This window comes from Bactrocera neohumeralis, chromosome 3 (genome assembly GCF_024586455.1).
Source record: "Bactrocera neohumeralis isolate Rockhampton chromosome 3, APGP_CSIRO_Bneo_wtdbg2-racon-allhic-juicebox.fasta_v2, whole genome shotgun sequence".
NCBI lineage: Eukaryota > Metazoa > Arthropoda > Insecta > Diptera > Tephritidae > Bactrocera > Bactrocera neohumeralis.
This window is the reverse complement of record NC_065920.1, coordinates 77,802,878-77,823,272: the sequence shown is the minus strand read 5'-3', so window position 1 is coordinate 77,823,272 and position 20,395 is coordinate 77,802,878. Positions and strand designations below refer to the sequence as shown.

Below are 20,395 nucleotides of genomic sequence, written 5' to 3'. Positions count from 1 at the left end.
AAACAGATTTTGCTTATGGAGAAATTTTTATTTTTTACTTTTTATATAAGGACTAACACATGATTTTAAAAGCTGATTGAATTTTGAAAAAAAAAATTGCTATGAATTTGTAAAGACTTATCCAAAAAATATTTTTTTTTATTTCCAAAAATAACTTTAGTTTATATTTCACAAATATTCACATACATACATGTGTACATACTTTAAATATAAAAGTACTTACTTATTTAATTGTGTAAATAAATTCCAAAACTTTAGTTGTTAATGAAAAATTTTATTGTACAATGAAAACTAAGAAAATATAAAGCAAGTACAGAAAAAAGTGTACAGAAACTATGTTTCATTAAATAAAATAGTGTTGGAACTTTGGTGAGACTTAATTCTTAATTCGGTACTTACATACCAAAAAAAAAATATCGAAGGTGCTGCATAGCCTTAGCAACATTTCTTTAACTGTTCGGAACATGTTTCTTATATTTAATGTTTACAAACTATTTGAATGACTACCGCCTAAAAGTATGCCTATTAATTCATCTGATGCTAAATATAAAGAGAAAGATACACTGAGAAAATATGTTACCAACGGCTGTTGTGTTTTTAAGTTCTCTGGCCAAGCCTCGCCATACCAGATGCGGCAATGAACGGGCAGCACTTGTGGTGCAACCCTGCGCTAACACGTTTTCTGACTCCTGGGCAATAGAGTTATGATTCCTTTCTAATGAAGTACATAATTATTCTTTTCGAGTCAAAAATTGATGACATAATCTTTTATTTTGGTTTTCTAAAAATTACTACATATATGTATAAGTTTTCTACAAGAAAAAAATGAAATTTATATTCTTTTGTCATTCGAACCATTTAAAATAGTAAAACTGATATAGCATTTGCAAAACAAAACTTAGTAGCATTAAAGATAGTGCCTTACCACTTTAATGAGGTATCCGCATACTCTCTTGTACTAATGCAACTGAATAACTTTGCTTTTACAAGTACTTTTTTGACAAGAGAGTAAAAGCGAACAGAGAGAAGAGAGAGGTACGAGTAGTTGTTTTTGGAATGCCAAAGTTCGATTTTGTATCAGATAAAAAACTAGTAGGAAATTGTATGGAGAACTATGTATATACGGAGCACGCAGAAACACTTGATAGTGATCGGATCATTTATAGCCGAGTAAGGCCTCAAGCATTTTTGAAAAATAAAGTTTTGAGAAAAATGCGTTTGCTTAACTTTTATCGTCTTGTTTGTGCTTGAACCGAAAATTACTTTCATTTCGTCTTAGATTTTTCTGACAATATATGTATGTAGGTATCTATGTTAAACAAGTTATCACAGAAAAAATATTAAAAAATATTATTTTATGTATAATTGAAACACAAAACTACTAAAAAAAACTAAACTACTCTTGGTACAATTTCATCTTTTGAAAGTATCAGGAAGGTTTCCTTGAAGAGTACAATACTAGCTTGACATTCACACACTCCATCTTTCCTGGTATATTTTTTTTGTCTCCCTCATATTTTGGTGAAATCCTTCACTTTGCTCTCATTCACATCGTCTAAATTTTCTGAAAAGTAGTAGAGGTGGGGATGGAAAAATGTAGTTTAGGACTTTCCATTTACGATTTGTTTGTAGTTAGAGTCTTTATTTTTGCCTAAAAATTCCTTTCTAAGCTCTTTAGAAGGTTACAAAGGTTACCCGGATAAAAAACAGTTTTTTTTCAAGAATTTTATTTTTTTATAAAAATTGAAATATTTTATTAGAATTTTCTATTGTTAAAAACATATACATTAATAAAGAAATTCTGAAATTTTTGGAATAAAATATTTTAAGCTCGGCCATTGTGACGCTATTTCCAATGACCCTTCAGAAAAAATATGCGCCCGCGTTAGCAGGATAACTCCTTACAGGAGCATCTAAAGTGAAAAATACGTGTTTTAGTTAAAACCTTAACTTAGAACTTTGCCGTAGGAAAAAACAGAAAATTGGATTTTTTGCAAACATATTTACGAAAAAATTTAAATTTCAATAAAAATTTCGAGATATTTTTTCATATACATAAGTAGTTGTAAACGAAAAAAAAATCCTCGTCCAAGTCTTTGTGAATAGTATCTCAAAGGCCTGTGTAAAATTGCATGCAGATGGGTTGAGCAGTTCTCGAGAAATCTTACCAACCGACTTCAAAAACATAGCTTCTAGAAAAACATGTTTAAGGACGGCGCACATAGGCTAGCCTCGAGCTCACAAGTTCTCAAGGCTGTATCTCCGAAACTGTTACTCGGATCGACTTGAAAATTTAGGAGGTGTTGTAGAATTTAATAAGTCAATAAAAATAATTCGATTTTTTGAAACCCGTAAACCCATGTGAGCCCTTAAAGGCAATCCACAAATTCCACTCTTGACATTTTTCAGTTGAATTTTGTTATGTCTGTCTGTGAACGAGTCCCTCAGTGTTAGAGGTATTAACCTGCAAATTTTGCTCACATCCTTTCCTCTTCAAGGAAGTTGTTTTTTTTGCAAAAATTGCCAACCAAACGATTAAAATCAAGTTCTTGTAAGGAAAACTTTTTTGTTTGTCAAGGTATCTGCACAAAACGTGGCATAAATTATTTTTAAAGGCAAAAATAAACAAAACTACAATTGTTGATATCGAAATAAAATGCTTATATGGAAAGCTTCAATTGATGAGATATCTTCAAGAAAGTTGCCTTGGGTTATTGCTTTAAGCAATGGTGTAATCTCCAAAGAAATTGTGCAGATCGGTTCATTATAGCATACAACTGCCATACAAACTGAACGATCGAATTGCAGTTTTTGTATAGAAAACTTGAACATATTATAGCTTTCATGAACCCTATTTACTTTTTTTTGTTTCTGTTATATTTGAATACGAAATCAAATGCTTATAACATATTTGCACATAATCTCGACTCAACTGAAAACAGCCGTCGCAAGTACATATGTTTAATTTCCTACAGGCCCTTTTTCTTCCCACAAGTCATGCCATATTATTAAAAGTAATAAATATACAACAATTATACCGTCATTAAAACGGTTGCGTAGGTGCGGTATGCACCTACAGAAGATATTGACATATGGACATATAAAACCGTAGCTATTTCCTTTCATTCGCATTTCGTGTCTACCGTCAATCTGCTACCCTTTCTGTGCTCTTCTATACGCAGACATACTTGCGTGCATATATAGCCGAGTACATATGTACATATGTCCGTAAAGTTACACATTCATTCCGTAATATTTTTGTTTTTCATCCATCCACCGGCGCTCTTTACATGCCGCACACACATTACAACTTTTCGATATAAATATATCTACATAAAAGTATTTGAAAATGTTTACTTTGCTTGTATGTATGTGTGGATGTGTAAATGTTGGTTTATGTCGTCAACAGGCACGCTTAGCATATGATTGAGTGTATTTATGTGAGCATATTTATTATATATACATATCATTTACATATGTTTATGTTTACTCTTGTAATAAATATTAAATACTTTGAATGAATGAATAATATGTGTATGGCAACAACAACAACAAACCGATAAATATCATTCAAAGCCACACAGCGTTATATACAAAACATACAAGACATCGGAACAGGCGCACAGCATGGCACGAATAGTGGCTGCGGCGGTTAGTGGTTGATTGTCGGTGGTCGTCAACATCAACAACTAAACAAAAACACGATGTTATTTAGCTATAAACATATGTAAACGCTGGATACATATGTACGTACTTGTACATCATAAATGCAAATTTCAATGACGGTAATGAAAGAGAGCCAAATGAGTGACTTATTTGCAGTTAAGCAGTGAATGGCGTTGCAAAGAGCGTTGTGAGAGCGCAAAACTGCCTAAAAAATACATACATATGAATGTATGTACATATTTTTTACGAAGCGCAAGGTCTACCCGATAACGATGAAAATAAGTATGTATGTATGTATCTATATGGACTTGTGTCGGTTATTCGGGTTTGTGTAGCTGCAGGTGAACTGAAACAGTGAAACAGACAAACACTCGCGAATTCGGCGCTTAATGCGTATGGGGTTATAGGGTTGACTAAGTTTTTAAGTGCTGAAATTCTGCCGCACAATAGCTTAATTTTTTGTGGGCTCTTCAAAGTTCAAATATTTTTCTGTAAATATTTATCAACTTTAGTTAGTACTTAAAAACATCGGCAGATTTCGACTTTTATCAATTAGAAGGCCATATTCTGACTCCAATACTTGAAATTGTCGAACAGTGCTTGCAGTTTGACTAAACCAATATACAGACTTTGTCCGAAAAGTAATGAGACCGAGTCGATTTAAAAAAAATTATTGAACCAATCGTTACAATTCTTTAAAAACTTTCAAAATAGGCTCCTTCTGTTTCGATGCAGCGCTGCCAGCGCGATTTCCAAACATTGAAGGCGTCACGGAAGGCATTCTCCGGAATAGCCTTGAGAGTCGAGTTGCATGCTGCTTGGGTCCCTTCTGGCGTCTCAAAAGAAAATGAAAATTGCCTCTTTGTCTCGGGATCATACTCAAAGATCCATGACTCGTCACCTGTGATTACGTTATTAAAAAAATTTCAGACATGTTTAAATTTTCTTGGCAAACTTCATTACGCCGTAATTTCTGGTCATCAGTGCGCACTTTTGGGACCATCTTTGCGCACATCTTGCGTATGTTCAAATGCTCCGTCACAATGTCAGGAGGCACAGATTTTCATGAATTTAACATCTGGGCAAACTTAGTCGACAGTCTGAGTTCAAAACTTTGCGCATACGAGTCACATTGACGGTGTTTGTTGAAGTCGCAGGTCTCCCAGCACGGTCTTCATCAGCGACCTCTTTCCGGCCCTCCAAAAAGGCCTGCTGCCTCCGAAACACACCACTTCTTGCTAAAGCTACATCTTGGTAAGTCTGCTTGATCATATCTAACGTTTCTGTTGCATATTTATCGAGTTTCACATAGAATCTAATCGCCTTCCTCTGCTCTAACGAACACAGCATTTTCGGCTCACTGTAACGCGTCCCTCGAAAATGTTTGTCCTGACTCTCCAGGTGCTCGGAGACAACTGACCAGTCGCTCGTTCGTTAGCTGGGAACGCCTTCTACCGAGTCCAGTCGGTGCGCGCAAGCTCCGAAGTACAATAGCCAGTCGGTCCTATTTCTTTCCGGACAAACCATGTATTGGCAGTGGTTCAATTTCGAATACAGCGTTTATAATTTCAAGTTCAAGTCTACGAATTAATTAATTTTAAAATAAAAACTTTGAACTAGTTTCCGAACAATTAATCAAATAATAAATGTTTATAGAATTTACAAAAAAGGAAGGGCTACTTACGGCTGTAACCGAACATTTTATATTATCGCTAATTTGCAAGTATCAAAGTCTTCTTCGGGTGTTGGAAGAACTTGTATTTAAATGACTTCGAAATTTTCATACAGTACTCATCAATCCCAATTAGTGATTGGAATACTCAAAGGCTCACTTAGTTCTATTACTTAATTTTACTTACCATCTGCCATATTTATATTAAAATCGGACTAATCATTATAAATTGCATGAATATGTGATATAAACCCAAGCAAAGATGTTAGATTTAATATATGTAGTGCGTAAACTCGGAAATCGGAAAACACTATACAAGTATTAGCGATACGGGGTTTTGACCAACGTCTAGCCCGTATTCAAAGCTATTAACTTAATTTCATTGAAATATGTATTACATATATATTGATCACTATATCTGGAAGATTATTTAAGGAAAAGTCTAAACGCAGTTTTAGGAAGACAACTCCTATATATGGTAGATTGCATAAAGTCAACCGGACGTTCCAAAATATCTACATAAGCAAGGCATTTAGGGGCTAAGGGAATTACTAATCCGATGTTAACCACTTTTCAGACGATGTAACATTATTATCCGAAAAATATTCTCTCAGAATCCCCCAGACTGGGAGATATTTTCAGTAAAAAGTCAGCCACACACGCTGGGTGAACTCTTATTCGGTATCTATGGACTTGGAAAATTATGATCCGATTTAAAAAATGTTTAGACATGAGATGACATTAAAGGTATGTTTTAACAAAGTTTTATTTCGATAATGTCGAGTTTTTGAATTTATATATTAGATAGTGAAATAATCACTTAAAGTTTTGAAATTGGGTTGTGTGAGAAGTATGCGTGGTTGAAGTCCGAGTTCGTCACGTTTTACAATGTGAGATAAGAATTTCAGGATAATATTATGCACCAAACCAGTTTTCCAATTTTGTGCCTTGTTAGATTTGTGTCTTAATATAAGTATGGTTTAGTAAGTTTTTGACTAACAACATTTTATGGACATTGAAATGGTCTGATTCAGCCCAAGTGCAATTTTAACCTCCCTTCAGCGCCCAGGAACACGTGCTTTATCAAGATATTCCAATTTTTACTAAAGTTTTCGCTTGTACCTACAGATACTAGTCGCTTGAAAGTTTAGTCGACTCGTAATTCTGATATTTTATATCAACCTAAGTATATGCACATAACTGCATATCTATCTCTAATAGTTTTAGATGATATACAAAAACTATTATACTCGCTGTTGCAACATGTTGCGAGAGTATAAAAACATAATAATTTTTTTTTCATACATAGTAAATAAAACTACCTATTTAAGTATATGTAGATGAGATTCTAAGAAGATAATGACCGGAAAGAAAATATTAAATTTGACAGATATATGTATATTCAGATTTATAATATATTACAATGTTTCTTAAACAATGCGTAGCTTAAATATTCCATTTAAAAGAAAAATCTTACTACTAAACGTTTAGTATTTCCCTAAAGCTGGTTGAATAAGATTCCTAAATCAAAATCCGCATTTATTTAAGTTACTTTGTGATAAAAGGAGTAAATACAAGTGAGTTTTAAAAGAAATTATAAAATAAGGTGCAGTGAAATAAAAACACATATTTTGTCAATAAATTACTTTAGTGATCTGTATCTCGCGTTGTATGAATGTGATGGAGTTGCTCTATATGGTTTAAGAAAGATAAGAATTCGTACTAAACATTCTCAGTTGGATGTGTGATTGATTGGTCAAATACTTTTTGAGCAGACGAGAAAGATGGATACAGATGTGTAATTGCTTCAGAATTTTTTTTCTAATTTTTAATATACTTTCAAGGCTTCAAAAAACTCGTAATGTTAAAGAGTTTGAAAATAAAAAAAAGCAGAAAAAGCTGTTGCTCGACTCATAAGTAGCTGTAATTTAGGATGGGGTTTCCTTATAAATTTTTCAGGTTATATGAAGAATGAATGCTTAGTAACCTTATTTTCTACTGGGTCTTTTCATGTAATCAATCAGCCGGAAGGAAATGAAAATGTATAAATACATACACTCATATACATACACCCTTACGATATTTTTGCCATCGTAAATGAATTAAAAGCGATAAATGTAGACAAGGTTCCATTTAAATATACTCATTTCATATCAATTGCAAATTTGCAGCTGTTTACAATATAATAAATATGTACATATGTATATTGTACATAAATACATACATGTATAACGCTCTTAAGTAGTTGTATGCATATTTAAACAAGGATGAACAAGAAAAAAACAAGTAAGGAAGGGCTAAGTTCGGGTGTCACCGAACATTTTATACTCTCGCATGATAAAGTGATAATCGAGATTTCATTATTCGTCATTTACATATTTTTCAAATACCGTATTTTTGTAAAGTTTTATTCCGCTATCATCATTGGTTCCTAATGTACATACTCGTATTATAGAGAAAAGGCATCAGATGGAATTCAAAATAGCGTTATATTGGAAGAAGGCGTGGTTATGAACCGATTTCACCCATATATCGTATATGTCATAAGGGTGTTAAGAAAATATTATATACCGAATTTCATTGAAATCGGTCTAGTAGTTCCTGAGATATGGTTCTTGGTCCATAAGTGGGCGGCGCCACGCCCATTTTCAATTTTTAAAAAAGCCTGGGTGCAGCTTCCTTCTGCCACTTCTTCCGTAAAATTTAGTGTTTCTGACGTTTTTTGTTAGTCGATTAACGATTATTTTCAACATAACCTTTGTACGGGAGGTGGGCGTGGTTATTATCCGATTTCTTCCATTTTTGAACTGTATATCTGAAGAAAACGACTGTGTAGAGTTTGGTTGACATAGCTATAGTAGTTTCCGAGGTATGTACAAAAAACTTAGTAGGGGTCGGGGCCACGCCCACTTTTCCAAAAAAATTACGTCCAAATATGCCCCTCCTTAATGCGATCCTTTGTGCCAAACTTCACTTTAATATCTTTATTTATGGCTTAGTTATGACACTTTATAGGTTTTCGGTTTTCGCCATTTTGTGGGCGTGGCAGTGGGCCGATTTTGCCCATCTTCGAGCTTAACCTTCTTATGGAGCCGAGAAATACGTGTACCAAGTAAGGACTTACAAACAGCCGTTATGTGAACAAAACTATAATACTCTCCTTAGCAACTTTGTTGCGAGAGCATAAATATCAAAGCATTTAATTTTACGAATTTTGTAAATGAAAAAATTAAGTAGATCTTTAGGTATTATTAGACAAGAACTCCAAATGTACAAAACACAATAGCTGGCATGTTTCAAAAGTGAAAAAAATAAAATATCTTATTCCCCTTTTATTGCTCACAGATATCCTTTAAATTTAAGCTAAAATTGCCGCTTTGCAAGGGTAATTTTGTTCTTTCTTAGGTTAATTTTAACTCATAAATTCAGTAATGGTTTATTTTTGGTTCGTTCTAACGTACGAGTACATACATAGCTATACTTAATATAGATAATATAAGTAAGTATGTAAGTATATAAAATAACGTAGGTAGATAATAACATAAGCAGGTAAATGAGCAGGTTGTAATGAGATAGCAAATATTTGCTTTACATAATGTTTCTCTGCTTAAAAAATTGGTTATATTAGGGATGCTCAATTTGTTTAGTTTAAAATAATAGATATGAATGTGTGCTACGCAAGTAAATAGCGGAAGTTACAGGGTTTATCCGGAAAATAATGGGAGTGAGTCGATTTAAAAAAAATGATTGAACTAATCGTTACAATTCTACGAAAACTTTCAAAATAGGCTCCTTCTGCGTCCATGCTGGACGATGCCTTTGATGTCAAAAAAAGGCAATGAGCATCATTTTCACTGTGGATTTGCTCATTCTTCCCTTCTTCGGGCGAGGAGACGCCGGCGTGTGCCACTCGGAAGATTGCCTCTTTGTCTCGGGATCATGCTCAAAAATCTATGACTCGTCACCCATATTACGTTATTCAAAAATTGGGGGTCACTTTCACACATTTAATCGCGTACCTCTGCTCTAACGAATGCTGCATTTTCGGCTTTCACCACTCACAGAAACACGTCGCGCGAAAATGTTTGTCCTGACTCTCCAGGTGCTCGGAGACAACTGCTCAGCCGCTCGTTTGTTAGCCAAGAATGCCCTCTACCGAATCCAGTCGGTGCGCGCACGCTCTGAAGTACAGTCGCGGCGGAAGAAAATCAGTCCTATTACTTTCCGTACAAACCCTGTATGATAGCATTTCTGGTTGTTTGGCGTAACATAGCCTCAGAGAAAATAATCTATATCGCAAGATGTGAAATAATCTATAAATCGCATGATGGCCATTTGACTGTGCAATTTCTCGAAAGTTTGGACACAACGTCTCCATGTTTAGACGTGAAGCATGAGGGGCACAGCATCTTGTTGGCAATAGAGATCCTCCCCGTCGAGTTCCGGGGAAAAAAAGTTGGTCAACATATTATTTCCGGTCTCATTAAAAAAATAATGCCTGATTATGCCGCCATACCACTATCCATACCAAACGGTGAATTTTTGGGGATACAATTGCGCTTACTGAACCACACGAGAACTTGATTCACCTCAATAGTGAAAGTTTTGTTTGTTGGTGTAGCCCTTAAGCTAGAAATTCACCTTTTCTAAGAAGATGATTTTTGTCTTGGTCAATTTCCAAGCGTTGTGCCTGATGAAATGGCAAACCTTATTGAACACCCTGACTCAATTTGACACAAATCCATTGTCCATAGTCAAAATTACGTCATTGTATATTTCGGCCTGGACATAGAAGTATCACAGGTTTTATAAGGAATGTTTTGTTACTGATTTTAAGCACTTTGTGGTACTTTCAAAATTTTCAACATTTCTGGCTTTGTCGGTTCTCAACTAACTTCTGACTTTTACTTTGTGGATTTGCACGTCATGTCTCCTCCAACCCAGTAAAAAGTTCTTCAGCATTTTTGAATTTTTTCTTAGCAATCTGCATCCAAACATCGTTCCATAAATTTTCAATGGTGTTTATATCTGGATTTTGCGCTGGCCAGCTCAAGGCGTTAATACTTTCTGCATTGAGCCAAATCTTCACATTTTTAACTGCGTGGTTTGGCTCATTGTCATGTACTAAAATCCAACTCACAGGCATTAATTCAAACGCGAGGAAAACGCTTTCCAGCGCATAAAGCTACGACCGGTAACGGTGCATCTCGAGTTACATATCTGTATATGCTTGACACCTGGGGCGATGGACGAATGATTTGCCATCGGATCCAGTTCGATTCACCTGTACTCATTGCTCGAAAAGTACTCATTTCTAAAATTTGACGTGTTTTTATGAATGTTATTTGTCAAAGTTCAGCTATGCTCGTATGTTTCTTTTTGGAGTAATGTTTTCTTATCGACAATTCGTCCAAACAATTGAGCATTATTGAGACGCTTAGCTGAACTTGAACTGATCTTCTGGTTCCCTAAACACAAATACCTCATATATTTCAGCGGAAGTCTCTCAGGAGGGTTTAAAGAAACAGCATTGCTTTTTCTGATAAAATATGATGCATACATTAGGGTGGTTCAGAAAGAAATGTATAGCTATTAATCTCTTGAAATTTTTTTTAAATTGTTAAGAAATCCAATTTGTATACCATTATCTATACAATTATACGATATAATTTCTTCGCCTTAATATTTAGTAAACTAAATTTATATAAAAAAGTGCTCTCCTAAAAAGTTGCAGTAATTATGTATGAATTCAGTTTTAATAAAAATTCAATTTAATGTAAAAATTTAAATATATTTTTTTCCATATTAGTTTAATAAGACACTAAACTAAAAATCGCGACCTTTTGAGTTCAGCAATGGGTCTCATGTTTGTTGTGGATGTTATTTTAAAGGAAGTGAATATCTTTGAGCGGCTAAGGGTTAAGAAAAAATTTCAATCACCTTAATGTACATATATGTACATATGTAATTCATTTATTGCAATTTCAAGTTTTCATGGTTTTGTCTCTACAAAACGACCTGCGTTAATGTGCGAGTAATTGCGCGAAATGGTCTACGTCTAAAGTTGTCGATTATGATAATTATTGTTGTTGTTATTTTGTAGTTTAGTTTTTGGATTAGTAGATTAGTAGTAATGGGTTGTCAAAAAAGTCTTGCGGTATTTTTAGAGATTTTTTTTTTTATTGAAATAGAAATGAATTTTTGATGACTCATGCCCAGCTCTTGACCGATGCTACGGCTGCTACTATGCCGGCCTCGTTCGACCAATTCAGCGATTTTATCGCAATTTTCGACGACAGGCCTTCCGGAGCGTGGCGCATCTTCGACCACCTCTACACCAGAATGAAAACGTTGAAACCATCGTTGTGCGGTGGAAATGGAAACTGTATCGGGTCCATAAACTGCACAAATTTTATTGGCGGCTTGAGATGCATTTTTGCCTTTATCGTAGTAGTACCTTAAAATATGCCGTATTTTCTCTTTATTTTGCTCCATGTTTGCGACGCTATAACTCACGAACGACTAAAAGAAACGACAATCAATCAAACACGTATTAGCGCGTGAAATGAGCTTTCCAAAAAGGCTATAGCATGACCCGATGCGACGAATAAAACTAGAACTACGCGCTTTCAGCGCCAACCGCAAGACTTTTTTGACAAACAATTTGCTTATGTGCATACATACATACATATATACATATGTATTTAGATACATACATATATCATCATAGATATGTGTATGTGTGTTTTCCACCTGTTTATCAAAACATTCATACATACATACATATTTCCGCAGAGAGCACTTGTGTAGCTGTTAGTACAGTTTTTACACTTCTTTGAGTTGTTTGTTTGTATATCCGTATTAATGAAGGTTCCCTTGGTGCATATACATATATGCATATGTACATGTATGTATGTATGTACATATACGCATCTTAATGTTGCTGCATTGCATTCAGCATAAATATGACAGTCATTGTCGAAGAAACAGTGAGCTTGCTGGAATGTTATCTAGTGTATTATTTTGTTGTATTTGTACAAGTACACTACATTTACAAGTTCGCGTAGCAGCCAGTAATTAACCAGCAGTTAAATATGAACACTGATGTACGAAGTGCATGTAAAAACTCATAAACTTATGTATGAATAATATATACATATGTACATAAAATATGTATACATATACATATGTACATATATAGAGAATTGTGGTTGAAACTATTGCACGAATGTAAGTCTATGTTTGTATGCCTGTAACAGTGTTTGTTGCACTGCAAAGGCTGGCACGATGAGTTACTTGTGAAAAACATTTTTATTTGTGTGGCTAGCAACGTAATCTGTTGCACACACATACATACTTATAAGCATATAAAAATCTATATTTTTTTGTATATTTACACGAAAATCCAGAGTAACTTTGCTGTTGCGGCCGCGTCGGTTGCTGCTTCATGTTCGCCTGGTGGAATTAAGAAATCTATATGTATCTACCGGATCGGCGCACACACAAAACCGATTTATGCAAATAAATACATATAACATACATACATACATATATGCATAAATAATATACTCGTAAACATAAGTTGCATATTTTACATATTTAAATTAAGTAAATGAGTAGTTAAACAAACACATATTTGCCTCAAAAGATAAGCGTCCACAATCTTCCACAAATGTTGGTGCAAACATACATATGCATAAAGCTAGGAGAGTGCATAAATATTAAGCAGTTTTTACATATTTCACGCGGCTGTGAACGCATTTAAATTCGCGCGCAATTCCATATATTCATACATAGGTACATATGTATGTATATACTTGACTCTATTTGCATATTTGACAGACATGTCTGCCACTGAGAATTTGAATTTGCGCAAAAGTCAAAAAAAAAAAAATCATATGAAAGCATACATATGTATGTATGTATTTGTATAATAATAATATTCACATATGTATGTAATACATATGTATGTATATATGTATGTACTTAATTAGTGATTATTTTTGATGAAATTTTTATCCAAGGCATACTTATTTAGCGTTTATTTGTGTAAATATGTATGTAAGTATTTTTAATTGACGTTGACATCTTTGCTATTTATATACATAGTATGCATGTATGTATGTATGTCTGTATTTCATTATATTTGTCCTTACACGTTTTGCTTCTTGATTTTATCCGATTCCGATAACTGGTAGGTCCTAAGTGCCTTGCAACGGTTGATATATTTTACACTGAACACTTTCGAACCAGAAGTAATATGGGGTAAACGAAAAAGTCTTTTCGTATTTCTAATCAAATAAATGAAGCTTAAAATCTCACATTTCCAACACTATATGGTATGACACAATGTGATTGAAATACGAAAACACTTTTTCGACTACCCAATACTACAAAATTAGTAAAATTAGGTTTTACGTACTCAGACATAAGAGCAACTTTTGTGATGTTTACACTAACTTAAAATATTCACCTCGACCAAAAAATGGATTTACTCAGCAACAGTGCATCGCTGCACTTAATTCAATTTTCGACGATGAAGCACCATCAAGAACCAGCGCTTAGGAATTCAATGGATGTTGTTGATCACACCAAGGCGAATTTCGTGAATCTCTTTCAAAATCAGTTGATGTTGCGGTCACCACTGATGCTTTACGCAAAAACGATTGAAAAAACTGCATTATTCAACACTCAAAACATCGATTTGATGAGTTATGCACCGTACAGTCCTGATATAAGCCTAGGAGGCCACCGCTTGAAAGGTAAGGACCATCAGCAGCAACTATTACATAGCGTTGTTGAACCGTTTGATGGACGAAAGCTTTGGAAAAAGGCCGCATTTGAAGGAAAAGGCAGTGCAGTTTCATTAAGGCAATGCACCGTGTGACAAGTCAGTGAAACTATGGCAAAAATCCATGCACTGGGCTTCGTATTGCTTCTGCTTCCATAGTATTCTTCAGATTTGACCCCCAGCGACTATTTTCTGTTCTCAGATTTCAAACGAATGCTCACTCGGAATAGTTTTTCGACGCATGAAGGGGTGAAAGCCGAAACTGAGGCCTGTTTTCGAGCCAGGACAAATCGTACGGCAAAAAAATGGGAGGGTCGCTATAATTAGTGTATCACCCTTGGCGGTAACTACATATGTATGTATGTTGAATAAAAAAATGAACTTTGCCAAGAAAAAGTGTTTTACTATGGTATGCCGAGGACTTTGGAATAATTTTTAACAAATTACTAAAATTAGTTCAATCTTTTCACATATTGAAATTTAATAGTTTCGATAAGCTTAAACATGTAAGAAGTTTACGATATGTAAACTGTGTTGTGGGTGCAGTGGCAGAATTCTGTCGAGTTGACAGTTCTTGGCCGGATAAAAATGAGAGTCCGTTCCGGTTTCGTATACTCGACTGTCGTCTCTTAATAACAAAATTGTCATTTTGTGTCAGAAATATTGTAAAAAACATTCTGACGCTTTTGGTGGTAGCGGATTCAGAATGGCGAATGACTAATGACTCTAATCGCCGAAGGTAGTTAATTGGAGTTTCTCTTGATCAGGTCAAATTTTTATTTTTGGGTCATCAATTCTGATTTAGTGTGAACAGATAGAAAGAACATCCAGCAGACTAACTCTGGAGTTTTGTCATCATCGACATTTAATGCATCTCCCACAGGAGGAGAGGCCATCGGAGTTTTTTGTCTTGCCCATTTTTTATTAAATTAGAAATGGCGGATTTATTTCCTATGTTTTGCATTAAATATTTTTGTAACATCAACATTTTGTTAACACGAAAACCAACTTTACATACATACATATGTATATTCGTTATTGTTTTAGGGATTTCTAGAAGCATAGCAACAAAGCGCCGTTGTAATACTCTTTCAAAACCATTTAAGCTTTTAACATTTAGTAAAAACTCATAGAGTTGCGAATTTGCCAACGATTATGGCAACTTTTTATCAAAAACTCTGTTGGAAAATAAACGTAAAAGCAACGGAGCCCTAGCAAATATTATAGCGTAATCGAGGTAACAATAAATATTAAATTTGTGGGTACTCAGAAAGCAACTCCACGCAATAAATCACGTGAAATGTTGAAAATTTCGCTCAACTCACAAAAGAGAACTCGTGTGCTGCGTAGGTATAACTGTAAATGGAAAACGGCAACAACCAACAAGCAAGCTTTAAGCTGTGGTCATTCACCGACTGTGGCTGCTGTTTGTTTCAGAAATATAACTGTGCAATTTGCTAGCAAATATTCAAAATTATAGTTTTGGAATAACAAAATTGCTGGCAAACTAAATTTAGTAAAAATTTGAATGCTTTTTCACTAGTAAAAGTTTTTATTAAATAATTTAAGTAAAATCTGTGCGAATTTTGACAAAAAGTGCCGATATGTGTAACAGGCGAGAAGCCGCAACCAGCAGCACAACCGAGCAGTCAAAGCGGCAGCAACCGCAGCAGCAGCAGCATCCGATGTAGTGGCGGCCGATGCAGCCGCAGAACATAAAATGCGCAAAGAGTTGCCGAAAAACACCAAATGCAACATAGCAGGGGGAGGGGTGGGTGATGGTAGTGCACACATGTGTGTGTGTGTGAGTGTGTGGTGCAAGCCAATAGGAAGTGAAAAGCGGATGTGGATTGCGTAACTTTTGATTGTTGTTGCAGTGGGTTTGATAAGCAAACAGGTAGAGATATGGAGAAAAGAAGGAGGTGGTGCAGTGGTTAAAAGCTGTGCACATAGGCATACAAAATTCTGAGAAAACAGTTGACAAATGACAAATACAAGATGTAGTTTAAGATTAGCACAAAATTAAAATTTAGAGCTCTATAGTCCGAGTACACTTACCTCTTTGAGCTTGGCTCTCAATAAATGATTATTTTTTACCGTAATCTCTTTACCATATCTGTATACTTGCAGTTAACAGTGGAAATTGTTATGTGCAATGTCGGAAGGAACTAAAGAATATGCCACATTAAACCGTCTGAAACCCGCTACCAGTTTTGTATCAACGAGTCTTTCCGAACCTGTGCTTCTAAGCATTGGCAAGCAGGGCCTTACAGCGGCAGCACCGCAGACCATACCACAACTGTTTCGTGATTGTTGTCGGCGTTTTCCACACTCGCCAGCTTTGGCTTATGAGCGGTATAACAGTAAAAACGGAGCTAATACCAACATCCCTTGGAAGACCACAACATATGCCGAGTACGAGCGAAATGTCGAGAAAGCTGCACTTGCGCTACTGCACATCGGGCTCACCGAGAACAGTAACGTCTGTGTGCTGGCCCACAATTGCCCCGAGTGGTATTACGTGCAGTTCGGCGCGCTACTGGTCGGTGCCGTGGTCTCGGGCATCTATTTGACCAGCTCGCCAGAGGCAGTCAAGCATGCGTTAGAGGCCTCGGCTGCCACGGTGTGTGTGGTTGGCGATGCGACGCAGCTGGCGAAGGTGTGTGCCGTAAGGACGGAGTTGCCGCTACTGCGTGCAGTTATATTGTTGGAAGAGAGCTTCGAGGATAATTTGAGAGCAGACGGTGGCTATTACCTGTGGACGGATTTGATGGCATTGACATTTGATCCCCAACTGCGGCAGGAATTGCTGCTTAAAGAGAAACAGATCGCGGCTAATCAATGCGCGTTACTAATTTTTACGGTTGTATATAAGATATCTCTTAAATTTACAGTATTTTAACTGTTGTATACTTTTTTAGTCCGGCACAACGGGACTTCCGAAAGTAGTAATGCTCTCCCACGACGCCATCGTCTCAAATATTAAATTTTGTTATGCAACTGTGGGACCTTTTAGGAAGGAGCCAGGTGTAACAATGTCGTATTTGCCGCTAAATCATGTCGCCGCACAACTATTCGAAGTTTTGATGCCTTTGCTATGCGGAGATTGTGTCTATTTCGCGGATCGAGATGCGCTCAAGGGAAAATTGATAAAGAACTTACAAATTGCGCAGCCAACGCGTTTATTTGGCGTACCACGTGTCTACGAGAAAATACAAGAAGAACTGCTGGTAGCCGAAGCGAGCTCCTCGTACTTGTGGCGCTTGCTCTCGAGTTGGGCCAAGCGAGTCTTATTGAAGAGCTATTTCTGCAATGCCGACGGCCTGTAAGTACTCTGCAGTGTATTTCCTCATGAATATATATATATAACCATTTATATTTTCTAAAACAAATCTATTCTTCAGTGAACCAAAGAGAACCCTCAGTTACATATGCGCTTCATTGATCGTGCGTAAGTTTAAAGCTCAAGTCGGTCTCGGCCAGTGCGCTTACCTTTGGGCTGGCGGTGCTCCATTATCGGCGCAAGCGAAGAAGTACTTCCTCAGCATGGACATACCGGTCGCTGATATGTTCGGTTCTTCGGAGGCAGGTGGTGCTATGACATTAACACGCAGCTATTGTCATTTGGACAGTAGTGGCAGAGTAATGTTAGGAATTGAAGCTAAGATCGATAAGCCGAATGAGCACGGGCAGGGGGAGGTACTAATTTTCTCTTGAAGTTTTGTAAGCAATTGAATATTACTGGTGTTAAATTTTCATAGATTTGCCTACGCGGTCGATGCGTAATGATGGGTTATCTTAACAACGAGGAAAAGACCCACGAATGTATCGACTCAGATGGCTGGATGCACAGTGGGGATGTGGGCCGCTTGAGTGACGATGGTTGCCTACATATTACCGGACGCATAAAGGATATTGTGATTACCGCAGGTGGGGAGAATATACCACCTCTTTACATTGAGAACCTCATCAAAGCCGAACTACCATGTGTCAGCAATGCTCTGGTGGTGGGCGATAAGCGAAAATTCTTGGTGGTACTACTAACACTGAAAGTGGGTGCCTTGTTTAGTATATTCTTAAGAGTTATTTGCACCTTTTACTGTCTTTTTAGACGGACATTGACAACGCCACTGGCTTACCGCATGACACTCTGCATTTGGATACTGTCTCTTGGTTGAAGTCGCTTGACATTCACTATACGCGCTTGTCGGAAGTTCTGAATATACCGGCGTTTACACCGAGCATTGACTATAAAGGATCAGTTATTAAGCCGGACCAAAAGGTTGTTGCGGCTGTAGAAGCAGGTTTGACTCGTGCCAATAGAAATGCTTTATCACGTGCTCAAAGGGTTCAGAAATTCGCATTATTGCCTCATGACTTCACAGTGCCAACAGGCGAGTTGGGTAAGAAGAGAAGCTATATAGTATACAAGTTGTTTCTCCAACAAACTTTTTAACTTTCTTGCTTTAAGGTCCCACTTTGAAGTCGCGACGTGCTTTCATTTGCGAGAAATATGCGGATATAATAGAAGAATTGTATAAGGAAGGCAGTAGATTGTTAAGTTAATAAAAAATGTTTTATGAGTATGATATTATAAGGCGAATTTGTAAATTTGTTGTTTTCATGGGTCTAGTGATATCTTAGTTGATAGTTGTCCTTAGTGATGCAAATATTTCTGGTACTAGAAGCTGTAACAGATATCTCTGTTCAAGAGGGGAATAGATCATAGGTCAAGTATTGTCATCCTGCCTTGTCATTGTCCCTTCTCAGTCTCAAATCAGTCGAAAACCTTTTTTACCGAGATCATATATTAGAACTTCTGCCAGTTAAAATTCTTGAGTTATATTTCATCATTTTTTTATTTTTTCTGGTCCTTTATAAAGCTTTTTGTATATGTTTTAAGATCGTCAAGCTTAGCTTTAGACTACCGGACCACTGTAGTGTTTTTCAAGCAGAAGCGGCTGCTAATAAAGTAGAAGTAGGCTTACTGCTCTGAAGTGCAGCATTTTTCAGGGAGGTTAGTATTCACTCAGACAGCAGAGCGACAATACTAGCATTGAACTCAGAAGCTATGCGCTTAAAGTTAGTGAAGCAGTGTCTAACCTTACCAGATATACTTATCATCAAACTATTCTATTATCAAACTCATTTGTGTGTCTAGTCAAGGGAAAAATCTCTGAAGACTGGTTAACCAATATGTTAGTAAGAGGGGCACCCTATCTCGTTCACATCAGAATAGTGACGAGTCCGATAGCCGTTGTCAGCTTGCGCTATATCACTGGATCTACGAACCTGGCATGCGCTTAGCAGATAATCGTTGACGTGTAGTATCTGGTTGACAGCGAGACCTTTCTGGCTTAGTATGGAATGAATGAGATCTACTGATCTACTTGCCCTTAGGTAAAAACTTTTCGATGGTTATATTTTTGGCGAATCAGCAGACTTAGCCGAAACCGACTTTAGCCGCCGCAACAAATTTTTAATCGTCTCAAAGCGCTTTGTCCGTTTATGATTGTGTTTAAGATTTTTGCAAGAGTTCTGGATACCACAACGGACGGGTGGGACGGACGAGTTGTCCAAGTGAGATCTATGTTGTGACCGGCCTTTAAACCTACCCTAAACCAAGATCGTCAACCCGCAAAAACGTTGCATCTAAGGTTCACAAATGTAACAAAAATAGGGTTCAAAAGTAAACAGATTCGTAGTTATAAAAAAAACTTTTGTTTGCAGTTATAAATATTAAATATTGTAATTAATATGCGTATTCATGAGGCAGCAACAAAAAACCTAGTGTAGTGTGGTGTGTTCTTTTGTAAAAAGTTTGTGCAATGAATGGCTTTTAGCATCACACATTAAAATGTGAAATTTAACCTTTGATTGAACTTCTTAAGTATTTCTAGCCTGAATTTTGCCTTATTTCACTAATAAGTTTGGAATGTAAGTTCGTTAGTATTTTAGTATCTTGCGGTATTTTCACGATTGAAGACGTTGTTAGTTTTAAATTCTTAAATAAATAATAAATAAATCTTTCGGAAAATTATTTTGATAAAATAATATAAATCGCAGGACTAAAAAGGATAGCAAGGTATGGTTAAATAATGAGTGTTTTAAATTTGCCTATTTCTGATATCTGAGTAGCAGAAAATAAATATCCATATCAGGGTGAGCCAAAAGTAATAACGATTATAACGAATTATGGGTTAAATTTAATATGTACGTTTGCATATGGCCGACCAAAATGGTACATATTTACATATTTGTTTATT

General features: G+C 36.1%; 1 protein-coding gene across 1 annotated transcript; it reads left to right on the top strand.

Moving 5' to 3' along the window:
- The first annotated feature begins 6,816 nt into the window (after nt 1–6,816).
- On the top strand, nt 6,817–18,740 carry LOC126752497 (long-chain-fatty-acid--CoA ligase heimdall-like). Its single transcript, XM_050463337.1, has 7 exons — nt 6,817–6,915; nt 16,260–16,992; nt 17,051–17,454; nt 17,534–17,828; nt 17,891–18,181; nt 18,241–18,532; nt 18,601–18,740. Exons 2-7 carry the CDS (start codon nt 16,285–16,287, stop codon nt 18,693–18,695), a joined length of 2,085 nt encoding a protein of 694 aa, XP_050319294.1. The 5' UTR covers nt 6,817–6,915; nt 16,260–16,284; the 3' UTR covers nt 18,696–18,740.
- The last annotated feature ends 1,655 nt before the right edge of the window (nt 18,741–20,395 follow it).

What these genes read in the sequence shown, in the direction of transcription:
- LOC126752497 (XM_050463337.1), top strand. Translation starts at nt 16,285, where the DNA reads ATGTCGGAAGGAACTAAAGAATATGCCACATTAAACCGTCTGAAACCC. An exon ending in GCGCGTTACTAATTTTTACG is followed by an intron (nt 16,993 to 17,050) that starts GTTGTATATAAG and finishes ATACTTTTTTAG; the next exon opens with TCCGGCACAACGGGACTTCC. An exon ending in TTCTGCAATGCCGACGGCCT is followed by an intron (nt 17,455 to 17,533) that starts GTAAGTACTCTG and finishes TCTATTCTTCAG; the next exon opens with TGAACCAAAGAGAACCCTCA.